Source organism: Malus domestica, chromosome 07, assembly GCF_042453785.1.
Source record: "Malus domestica chromosome 07, GDT2T_hap1".
NCBI lineage: Eukaryota > Viridiplantae > Streptophyta > Magnoliopsida > Rosales > Rosaceae > Malus > Malus domestica.
Window position 1 is genome coordinate 9,393,543 of NC_091667.1, and position 12,280 is coordinate 9,405,822.

At 35.4% G+C, this 12,280-nt stretch overlaps 1 protein-coding gene and 1 long non-coding RNA gene across 6 annotated transcripts in view; one reads left to right on the forward strand and one right to left on the reverse strand.

Moving 5' to 3' along the window:
- LOC103445040 (putative disease resistance protein At1g50180) overlaps positions 1 to 12,280 on the reverse strand; it is a 116,788-nt gene that overhangs the window by 19,335 nt on the left and 85,173 nt on the right. For 2 of the 4 annotated variants that reach the window (XM_070825216.1, XM_070825217.1), the window contains one exon: positions 6,834 to 6,893. In XM_070825216.1, coding sequence (XP_070681317.1) covers positions 6,834 to 6,893 — 60 coding nt within the window. Of the gene's footprint in view, positions 1 to 4,672; positions 4,899 to 5,039; positions 6,894 to 12,280 lie in introns of those variants that run through there. The other 2 variants (XR_011583013.1, XM_008384005.4) reach the window with 2 other exon arrangements.
- Positions 609 to 4,239, forward strand: LOC103445039 (uncharacterized). 2 transcript variants are annotated; one of them, XR_011583018.1, is made up of 3 exons: positions 652 to 1,331; positions 3,142 to 3,252; positions 3,708 to 4,239. It is a non-coding gene; the product is annotated as an uncharacterized lncRNA (long non-coding RNA). The 2 variants fall into 2 exon arrangements; XR_011583017.1 differs by lacking the exon at positions 3,142 to 3,252 and having other exon boundaries at positions 609 to 1,331.

Consider the following 12,280-nt stretch of genomic DNA (forward strand, 5'->3'; position numbering starts at 1 on the left):
TTCAGAGTGTTTTGGTTATGTTTACAACATGATTGTTTGATAGCGGTAATTAGCAGAACTGACGGGGTTTATTACTGTTACCACCATTGTCATCATATTCACCATCATTGGAGCTGCAGTAAGTTTGTTTACAATGAAATCTCAATTTGTTTTAGATAATACAGATGTATTTAACGCCCTCAGCACTCTAGCTGCAGCCATGACAACCGCAAACGGAACATAATTTGCTTTATCGGTCTCTAAGATGACCCAAGTACCTGGTGGTAAGTCCGTCAACAGCCTAAAGAGCAGCCCCAAGCAAGCTTTTAATCAACTTCCGGGGGTTACCACCTGAAGAGTACATGAGATACAATTTTGACACACAAATTAGGTTCCAAGCTTTTGAAGTAGTCGGGTAGAGAAAATGATAGAAACTTTTCCCACAAAGCCTCATTAGCATGAAAGAGGAAGCACTGTATCGACTCAAATTTACTTCATTGAAAGAAAACAAGAAAAAAGCAAAAAAATTTAATTAAAAATGCCCATACCCAATTTTGGTTAAAATTATAAAAAAATTATAAATAGTCGGTTAAAATTCTATTTAAGGTCTGAATTTAGGCTACTTTTCCAAATATCCCTGTTTTGTCGGGGTTTTGGGTCCATAACAACAGAATTATACTCCCCTCAATTCACTTTCCACTTAATTGAATTCCTCGCTGCTCTCTGAATCTTCAACTCCATGGAAGCTCAAACAGCCCACCTCTGCCTCTTTCCCCATTGGTACTCCGACGAGACGAGCATTTGGACCCTCGACTACCCACCATTCTTCGCCTACATCGAGCTCTTCCTTTCCGTTTTCGCCAATCTCATCGACCCACAAATCGGTCACCTCCAATAGGGCTTGAACTACAGCCCCAACGCAGTGCTTGACTTCCAAAGAATCTCGGTTATCTTATCGGATTTGTGCCTTTTCTATGGGGTTTATCGATTTAGTAGGAATTGGGATTAGATGAAGCGAAAGATGATCTGGGTTCTGGTGGTTTGGTCGCCAATGCTTGTTATTGTAGACCATTTGCATATCCAGTACAATGGGTTTTTGCTTGGGATTTTGTTGATTTCGCTTTCGTGTTTGGAGGAAGGGAGGGACTTGATGGGTGGTCTTGTTTTTGCTGTGTTGTTGTGCTTCAAGCATTCGTTTGTGGTTGCGGCCCCTGTTTATTTTGTTTACTTGTTGAGGCATTATTGTTGGAAAGGATTGGTGAGGGGTTTCTGGCTGCTTTCGGTTTTGGGGGCTGTTGTTGTGGCTGGCTGTTTTTACATTGGCATATGGCCCGTTTGTGTATCATGGGCAGGTAATCTCTCAGGCTTCGCCTTTTTGTTTTTGAAATGGTTATTTGCAATCTTCATATTAGTCTAATCTGCTGCTATGAAGCAATCTCGGAACATATTAACATTTGCTTTCTGACTTGTCGCCCAAACAAAGAATAGCTTTGGATTTGTTTTCCACAAAAAAAATGGGATTTTGAGGAGAGCTGAATATATGTTAATACTTTGTAAACAATTAGTAAGAGACTTACAGTTGTGCCATCTCTTCGTATTGTGTTTCATGTATCTTACTATTGGAAATCAAGACCATCTGGAGTCGTATCTTTATTAAGTGGATTAGTCGATAATATTGCATTAGCGTCATAAAGCCATTGAGCTTCCTAACAAAGAGTAATGATGTACTATCATTTGTTGTCTGAGCCATACATAAGGAAAGACAGATTTTATTGACAGAATATTGAGCAAATAGGGATTCTTTCTGCTGTTAGAAAAGCAGATGAAATCTCAAAGTAGAGCATCTTGAAATAATTACCTAGCTGAAGGAGCTGCAGCTGCATTAGGTTTGGCAGGGTAGAACCTATAAATTGAATGTTGCTACCCATGGCTCCCATAAAGTTATAAACCATGCAAGAATGGTGCAGGATGTAATGAGCCATCTCTGTGTGGCCTAGAAGTTAGTTCCATTGATGAGGTTTGGATTAGGTATATGAACTGAAACGTCGTTACAGGATCTGAGGTAACACTCAAAGTTGGTTTGAATGGTTTAGTTAGATCCTTATGAACATGAAACTGAATAGAGGATGTGTGAGTGTGTGTGTGTGTGTGTGTGTGTGAGAGAGAGAGAGAGAGAGAGAGAGAGAGAGAGAGAGAGAGAGCAGAGCTATGTTTAGGCTTCCCTGGGCTGTAGCACGTGACAGTTGTTGCCCAATCAATTTTTGAGAGAGAGAGAGAGAGAGAGAGAGATAGTAGAGCTATGTTTAGGCTTCCCTGGGCTGTACCATGGGACAGTTCTTGCCCAATCAGTTTTTGACCGAGTTTTTTCCATTTTTAGGCTATGAAAATCAGATTTAAATAACTTTATCCCAGGTTTTATTAGTCTGATAAGTCTAATAAAAGTCATTAAACTAATTATAGGTGCAAGTAAGCCTATTTAACTGATTATCATTCCATTTTTACTCTACACTCTCCCCTTTTCAAGCCATAATTGGTGGTTTTTTCATCACATAATTGGTCGTCTTTGGTTAATTTTTTTCCCTTTTTTTCATCACATAACTGATTATCATTCCATTTTGCGCTATGATGCTTATATCTCAACTGGAATCTCTAATTGAGTATAAGTCTGTTTTGGTCATAGTAAGGTTCCAGAATATGTTGTTGGTGCATAAATTAATAAATTGTTGGTTCATTAACTGTATGCATGAATTGAGTATGGTGCATGGTAAGGTTCCAGAATACCTGGAAATTGTTGGTGCACGAATGATTGATTTCTTTGTTTGTATTTTGATTAAGATGAAGAGGATTTGGATGAATGATTGATTTCTTTGTTTGTATTACCTTTTGAGTGATGAATTTGGATGATATTACCTTTGAATGATGAATTTAGATGATATTATCTTTTGAATGACTATGGATTTGAATGATAAATTGAGAATGGATGTTTATTGTACAAAGTATTATTTTTTATACAATTATATGTATAATATATAAAACATATATATATATATATATAAAAGAATTTAATCCCGTGAGGGTTCGCCTCATGCCTCACGCCTAGGCCGGGCTATCCCTCGGATGCCTCAGCCACGCCTCACGCTTTTAATACATTGATCATACTAGATAAAGTGCTTGCTTTCGTTCTTGGAAGACTTGATTCAACATTCAGGCACCAGCTGCATCATTCACTGGTGGGCTAGTTGGGGATTCATCCCTTTTGCTGTACTACCTCAGGTAATTCTCAATGGTCAACTGTAAGGAGGTGCAATATAATAGGATAACATTTCAGTTTATCAAATCAAATGGGCAAACAAAACTCCTCGGTTGGATGGTGCTGCTTGTTGACTGTTCCGACATCATGTAATTTTGAATAGGTGGTAGGATTAGGTTGTTCTGGTTCTTATAGTCAGCTCTCCGTAAACCTTATGCTCTAGAACTAGCAAAGCAATTAAGTAACTAAAGACTTCCCAATGCCCAATTCAATTGTTTAGCTTGAGCGTATGACCAAGCGGAAGGAAGAAAGCTCTTCACCCCCTGTTAGTATGTTGAGCGCTCTTGATTGATGAGATGATATATTCTATTTATTGTATTCAGAACTAGGTTATTTTACTTGAGAGATATAGTTTTTTATTTCTGCATTTTCTTAAATGTTTTTGGGTCCTAATTTTTGTGAATTGATGAAATGGTAGGTTACCCCTGCGACAACCTTTATCCTGGTTCTGATTGCCTTATCTGCTTGTCTCAAGCTTGGAGACATCGACAGCCATGGTTGATTACAAGATGGGTAGCCTATGCATACACATGAGAAGGCACCACTCCACTTTGTCATCCCCGTTGCCATTGTCGCATTGCAGAGTTTGGATAATGCGAAGCATTACTTCTTGTTATCAATTGGTATGCTTCTTCTTGCTTTCATTTCTTCGTAGAGAAACGAGGGGAGATTTGTTTGAGTGGGGGTTATCAGCTTCAGGATCGCTGCTAAACTGTTATAAAAAGGTTTCAATACATCTTCAAAGCTTCAATGTTAGGGAGTCTTGACTAAGATCACTGAAACTGAGTATTTGTAATTGATGGAGGGAAAGAACAAACCTTTGCATACAACACCCGAGCCCAAAAAAAAAAAACATTAAAATATTTGATTTGATCTGGTATTCTACAATTATATGATTGGATGTCCATTATGCTGAAAAATAAATAAAAAATCATTCAGATGTATTGCTATTTAGAATTCTTTTAAAAAAGTTTATCTGAGCCATGATTTCAGCGCTCTATAGCTTTCTTTAGTATCAAAATTTCCCCAAAATAGGGCTGATGTGCGGCAACAGTGTGTGTAATAGTATTCAAAACAAAATCTTAATGTGTTGGTTTTGTTTGCTGCTCATTCATTCATGTTTTCTGTGCAGTTTGCTGCGAAAGGTTTTATAGCACCCAAACCACTCCTCTCTCTCCTTTCTTTTTTGTCGCATTCTCTTACCCCCTTTTGTCCTGTGGTATTTCTCTCTCTCTCTCTCTCTCTCTCTCTCTCAAACTTTACTAACATACAACACCTAAACACTTTCTTCTCATCATCAAAATATACAAAAGGAGGAAAAAAGTTGAATTTCTCCATGAATGGTAGATACAAATGTTAATGCATGAATTAAATGGAGCATCGTAAGCAAGTTGTGTAATGTAATTATTTGTCGTAACAAAATATAAACGTTTTTGAGTAGCTGCTAATCACCAAGGCATGCATATAAACTATTTATTGAGTAGCTGCTAATCAAATTCGTGTGTTTTTATTTTTGAAACAATAAATACTTGTTCACTCCCGATTTCTGAGACGATGCCCATGCTTACAGCATCTGCTTCTGTTTTCTCGCTCCTCGTCTTGCCATGATCTAAAAAGTATAAAACAAAATTAAGCAACATTATGATATATGTCACAATTATGTTTTTTAAGGAACAAACACTTTATGTGTTTTTGTCTGAAAAAGAAAAAGGTACACAAAATATACAATTAATGTAAGTAGCATACTTACCGGTCATCCACTTTCTACTTTCTTCCGTGGGAAACAGAGATAAATAGCAAACAAAATGTAAGTAGCAGCATACTTACCAGTTAGTTATCCACTTCTCTATCCTCCCGAATACCTGTTATTATAACAGAATACTTGTTATTATAACAGAAGGCACGTGTTGAATTTTGTAGAAATCCTCTCCTCCTTCCCCAACCCTTCTACCGAATTCCCGATCCATGCCTCTGATTGTTAGTTCCTTGAGGGTACTAACATGCTCAAGCCCCTCAGGAACTGCTCTCAATTTGCTGCACACGGAAATAGACAATCTGCGGAGACTACGCATACCTCCTTTCTCTATGCTCCAACTCTTTAATAGCCCCAAATCAGAAAGTGAAAGAAATTCAAGATTAGGATAACCTTCTTCTGAGACAACTACTTCTGAAACATTCTCATCGATACTATCATCACGCAACCGAAGCATTCTTAAGTTTGGGATCTTCTCAAGTATTTTGAGACTCTCCAACTGTAGTTTAGTCCGCCACAGCGACATCTTAGTGAGGTTCTGATAACACTGGAGACCTTCCAATGATTGATCTCTCATTCTCCCTACCAACTCAAGCTTGTATATATGAGGACAACTCAATACCATATTCATTTGTATACCTTCTCTATAAGAGTGCACAGATAGAGATCGAAGATGGTTAAATGTGATGCCAGTAGTTTTCAACATTTCCTCCATATTTTTCACCCCACCTTTTATGAACAGTTTTCTGAGATTGGTCAATTCAGCAAGACGAGTCAAATCACAATCAGCACCTGCAACATTGACTAAACTCTGCAAATTCCCAAGAGCAGCCAACTTCAACCTCCCTCCGTACCAATCGGATAAATATAAATGTCTCAATTCTTTCATCTTCCAAATCACATTTGGTACTTTTACTCCCCATGTAGACAAGCGTAAGTCTAGAGTTTGCAAACATACCAAATTACCTAAAGATGATGGCAACCCTTCTACTCTACTTCCCCTTAGACTTAAAAACCTTAAGTGGACTAGATTCCCAATATTACTCGGCAATTCTACTTCTCTCCTTATGCCTTCATACTTTAGAACCCTGAGCAATTTGAAGTTGCATACTACTGACCGCAAGATTTTTTTCTTCCAGTTGCAGAATCCAGATTCTGTGTCGACAAAGAATAACAAAGACCTAAGGTGGTCATTTCTTGTGGGAGCAAAGCTTTCAACAAATTCTGTTTCCACATGTACAGCAAGTCTTCGACCTTTAGGAATTGTCGCTGTCTTCGTTATCGTGCTGGTAAAATTTACAACGTGAAGAAAGTTCTCCTCTTCTGCCTTTACCAAGCACAAGTCTCGCATAAGATCATGAAGATGACATGTTTTGATCCTCTTAGTTGCACCAAGTGTTCCAACTTGAACCATACATCTTTCCACCAACTCACTTAAGCAAGCATATGCTACATCTTCCAATACTTCCGCTGAACCATGTCTTTGGGATGCTGAAGATATAAAACCTTCTGCTATCCATAAACGAGTCAATCTTTGGACCGGTATCTCATAATCCTCTGGAAAGTGGCCTAAATATAGAAAGCATAGTTTTAAACGATATGGTAAGTCGTCATAACTCAATGCCAACACCTTTAATGCACCTGCATATTCTTGATCGCCTTTGTATTCTTGGTCAAGATTAGTTCCTCTCCGTATATAGACATCAACATTCTCGTATACTTTTTTCCACTCCTCAACTGTGACTTTTCTAGCTAGAAGTCCCGCAAGCACAGTAATAGCTAATGGTAGACCTGCACAATGTTTAAGCATCTCCTTTCCTAGTTCTTCCTTCTCAGCATCAATTTTAGAGTCTGAAAATAAAGATAAAAAAATGGTTAACAACTATGTCCTAGACTAGTGCTTCCTAAGATATTCTATATATGTTGTCAATGTACTTTTGGATTGTTGAATGTATTTGACAGCAGAACATAAATATTAGTGTCTGATTTCTCAAGAAAATGAATTTTGGAAGGAAGAAATCATAGTTACTTGAAATGCAGTTAGGTTTAATCAGTATCAATTAAGTTTAATAGTTAACTAAAGTTATTAGTCTTGGTTGATAACAAAGTAGAATAATTTTTTAAGTGACAAGATGAAAACGAACAAGATTTCGAGTTCATAGCATCTTTTGAATTATTTTTCACAGCTAGGACAAATTTTTAATGGAATTTTGGAATGCGACGTGACAGTCAAGGTGTGGCTGACTTGCCACGTGATAGCTGCTTGAGTGACCAGCCAGGAGGGGTGCTGAGAAGTGGTACGGTGCACCTGATCTAAATCATAAGACCTGATGGTTTTTCTTAGTTCTCGAAGCAAAGTCTGGAGAAACATTAAAAATCATGCCATCTCTTTCACTCAAACACCCATATATATATATATATATATATATATATATTAAGAGAAGATCCACTGTGAACTTTTTTTCCCTGCTTTTTCTAATTTTGCCCTCACTGTTGAGACACACTCTTGATAAAAAGAATGGCAAAATAGTAATTTTGTATCTTTTGACAAAATAACAATCATATTTCTATTTTTCTTATTTTGCCCTCACTTTTGATACACAATATTTACATACAAAAGGCAAAATGGTAATTATGTAATATTAAGAAAAATATGCCCTTATTAAGAGATCTCATCGTCATTGTCTCATACTCTTTTTTTAAATTTTAAAAAGTAATCACTCTTTAATCAAAAACAAAAAAGAAAATGAAATTGTTCACACACAAAGTGTGTGCACATCTTCTAGTTTAAATTAAAAAAACCCCCAAATCAAATTATTTAAATCGAAAAAAACGCCCAAATAAAATTATTAAGAAAACAAAAAAACCCAAATCAAATATTCTATCATAATTTTTTATGTACTTCACCAAATTCAATTCCGGATTTCTGGAGAAAAAAAAAACATTACAATTTACAATGTTGGAGATTTATGACTACATAAGCTTTAATCATCGATTTAAAGTGTTGATGTTGGGTAGATCCTTTTGGAATTTCAGTTGAGAATTAGAGAGCATGTTGCAGGCTTGATTTAAATATCTGGAATCGTTTTGTTGTTGAATCTGGATTGAATTATGTAGTATGATTGGAAGTTTGAACTTTGGACTAAAATGGTGATTTGGTATTGGAAGTCATCATAAATGATTTGGCCCAGTTTTGGTATGAAAATGGAAGAATGAATCTGAAATTTTACCCCTGTTGTACAGTTCCTGCAGATAGGACCTTATTGTAAGGTTTACTAGGTCCTTATTGTAAGATTTATTGAAGTTTTGGAGCTGTTGTGTAATATTCAGAAATTAAGGGGTAGAACTGTAATTACCCAAACATTGTGGTTAATTTATGTAACTCGATTGCACAGAAACTTACTATTTGTCCAGCAAGGCAGCGTGTATAAATGTGAGATTTATTTGTCCAGTAAGGGTGCATTTTTGCTCACTATCATAATTATGGTATATGTTCATCACACGTCTAATCATTTGTAATGTGTCCGTAAGTTTTTAATTTTCATATTAAATGTTACATTTTCAATTTTGAAAAAAATTAACTAAGGTTAAATGAAACAACATACGATAGATGATTAGATGTATAGTGAACATATATCATAATTTATGGTGGTGAACAAAAATCACGAATTTATAATATTTAAACGGTAGCATAAACCTAGTGTTGTGAAATAACGACTAAGTTCGTGGTTGCTATATAGGGATCATATAGTAACCTATTTATTTCTTTTATGGAACTGGGAATTCCAAATATATTGCAGGGAAAGCTTAACATTGGTGCACTGTGATGTGACGTTGGTACAAGCTTTGCTTTGGACTCCAGGTAGGAGAAATACGATAAATCTTTACGGACATTGGCTTTATTAAATTTTGTGAAGATATTTGATTTTATTCGTTGAACATTATGGTTGAATGTTAATATTGTGCATCTTTGGTTTGAAATGTTGTTGTTGAAAAACATTGTGATATATGTGAAAGATGAAATGACATAGTTGTGGTCTACTTATGTTGGGAGTTGAGGATGGAACTTAGGTATTGAGAAAGGAATTGAGGATAGTGTAAATGATTTTTTGTGTAGTTGAGTTTAACTATCTCAAAAAGGGATGGATTGCGGTTATGACGGATGGGTAACTACGTTTATTTATCCATAATTATTTAAGCTCTTACCCACATAATCATTTACCCATTGGGTGATTGCATAAATAGTTATACACATATCCATTCATAAACGGTTAACCATACTTATAACCTTGGATCCATTTAACTGTAATTGCAGGGTTGTTTACCCTTATTTTATCCCGTTTACCATTTTTTACCTGTCTACACGTTTTTTACCAACTTGAAAAATTTAAAAAGAAGTTTGTCATAGTTTCCTTTTTTTTCTTACAATTAAACACCATTATAGGTATATTTAACATACATTTCTATATTTCAATCTTTTAAGTCCTCATACAATTCCAATAATTGAAATAATAGTTTACGGACGATATTTTTAAGTGTTATCAACGAAGGTAATGTAATATATTTGCTAAGAATTGAAATAATAGGTGTCTCAACATTAAGTGGGCATGGAACATATGCAAACCTGATATTACAAAAAAAAAAAAAAAAAAAAGAAGTTTTTTAGCCAAAATGATCCAAGAAATTTGTAGAACTCTTAACTTTGGTCTCTGATATTTGAAATCAATAGAAGTGGTCCCTGAGTTTGTCTACCATCAATCATTTTGGTCATTCTTTAAAAAAAATCCATTAAATAAGAATAAAATGACAAAAATATTTTCAATTTTTGTCAAATCATGTTGGCCAATTGTTTATTAAATTGAGGGTAATTTTGCTATTTGGTCCTTATATAACATAATTTTCCAATGAATGATCAAAATGATTGATGGTGGACAAACTCAAAGACCGCTTCTATTGATTTCAAATCTTAGGGATCAAAGTGATGAGTTATGCAAATCATAAGGACGATTTTGGCTAAAAGGAAAAAAAAAAGTTTATATGAACTATTATCCATATACTTATGCAAAAACACATGATAGGATCATTAATCCAATTATTAATTGTTTTACACCATTAGGAGTAAGTAATTATAATCTTTTACTGCTTTCAACTGATTTTTTTTCATCCTTTGGCATTGCAATATTTCTTAAGGACAAAAGTAAAATCCACAACCACAAATTCAATGAAACTCTTTTGTCTTGCAATTTGAAGAACCCAAAGCACTAAATCTCAGCAACAATGCAAACAGACAGTGGCAAAAGTAAATTCCACAACCACAAATCCAATGAAACCCTTTTTTCTTTTTTTTTCTGTTTTTTTTTTCAATTTGCCGGAGAAGAGAGAAATATGAGCAGCGGGAGTCAGAAATTAAGGGGTAGAACTGTAATTACGCAAACATTTGTAGTTAATTTATGTAACTCGCATAGAAACTTAATATTTGTCCAGCAAGGCAGCGTGTATAAATGTGAGAGATTGTTTGGGGACCTAAGTGAATTATAATGTTTAAACGGTAACATAATCCTAGTGTTTTGTAAAGACTCAGCTCCTGGTTGCTATATAGGGATTATCTAGTAAACTATTTATTTCTTTTATGGAACTAGGAATTCCAAATTTATTGGAGGGAAAGCTTAACGATGGTGCACTGTGATGTGAGAGATTGTTCGGGGACCTAAGTGAATTATAAAATAAATGTTAACCGCCACTTGGTTTTGGGCAATTGGCGGAGATCCGATCGTTGAATCGTAATGAAATTTTAGTATGTTTTTTTATAAGCACAATATGGATCTTTGGAAGTTACAGATCAGAAATCTGAGCTGCAGATCTCCTGGATTGAGTTATGTAGGGTTGTGGACCCCACCGTCGATCTTTGACCGACGGTTGACCTTTGGTCAATGGATCTCAAATCATTTTAGAATGTCATTGAGGATGTGCTTTGTGTGAATTACTTATTATATTGATAAGAGTTCTGAGATGTAATTTGATAATTGTTATAGGCGCCAATTGTTCGGGACACCTCGATGTACGTGCTAGTGAATCATAGCGTGGGCTCCAGGTGAGTGGATCTTTTCCCCTTATCATAGGTGTATAATTGATAATTTCACAAACATTTCTAAAGTTATTTATGTATGTACCTACAAATAATTATAGTGAACTACGAATGGCTTGATCCTTGTTTAGGGTACGTATGCAGTCTAACCAGACGTTAGATGCAGCCATACAATAAATGAGACTAAATAATTGAGACAACAGCCTTGTTTGGGGAATTGAACAATGTGAAGAAGGTTGGTGGAAAAAGCGAGGTTTAACCTTATGAATTTGATGGTTAAATGTTGATCATAAATCGATATGTAAGAAATTTAGTGATTGAAGTAAAGAATCGTAAGTAGTGATAATTAATTTAAACTAGTGTTTTGCTGGGCTTGTCACTGATAATTATTCCCAAAAGTAAATGGTTCGAGAGTGGGGCGTTACAGTTATTGCATTTTAGGCCATTTGTTTATATGTTTATATATCTGGAAATATTATGATTTGGTTGAAATTCAGATTTACATCCTGGTATATCCATATGTATATTCCTTACACATAATTATTGTGAACGCTTTGGAGTGCAAGAATGAACGCATGACACACAGGTAAGTTCAGGTAAGTATACGGTATTAGTTGAACTGATGGGGTTATGGTATGACCAGTGGCGAAGCCAGAAATTGACGGGGGGAGTGGCGAAGTGCTTCACGATAATTAGGTGGATAATCAAGCATTCGACGTCTATATCCAGGGTCTGCATGAAGATTAGCCAATATTTCATCCAACTCAGTGGGCTCACTTTGTTGTGAACTACTCGGAATATTCAAAGGAGGACTTCTTATATTTGAAGGAGGAAGAGATGACTACTTGGAATATTTGAAGGAGAAGGACTACCCGAAATGTTTGAAGGAGGATTTAAGCATTGTTTCTTATAGTACCGTTCCATTACGTAATTGTAAAATGGAAAGAAAAAAAAATCTTAGACTCTTAATCCTAGAGTAGACTATACTAATATGCATAATAACCCAACCAACAATTCAATTAATCAATACCAATAAGCATATAAATTCTTAAATAAATAAAAAATTCATTCAACTAATCATATGAATACAACTAATCAAAAATTCAAATTTTAATTTTCACCCTAAAAAATAATTTCATAATTTCATATCAAT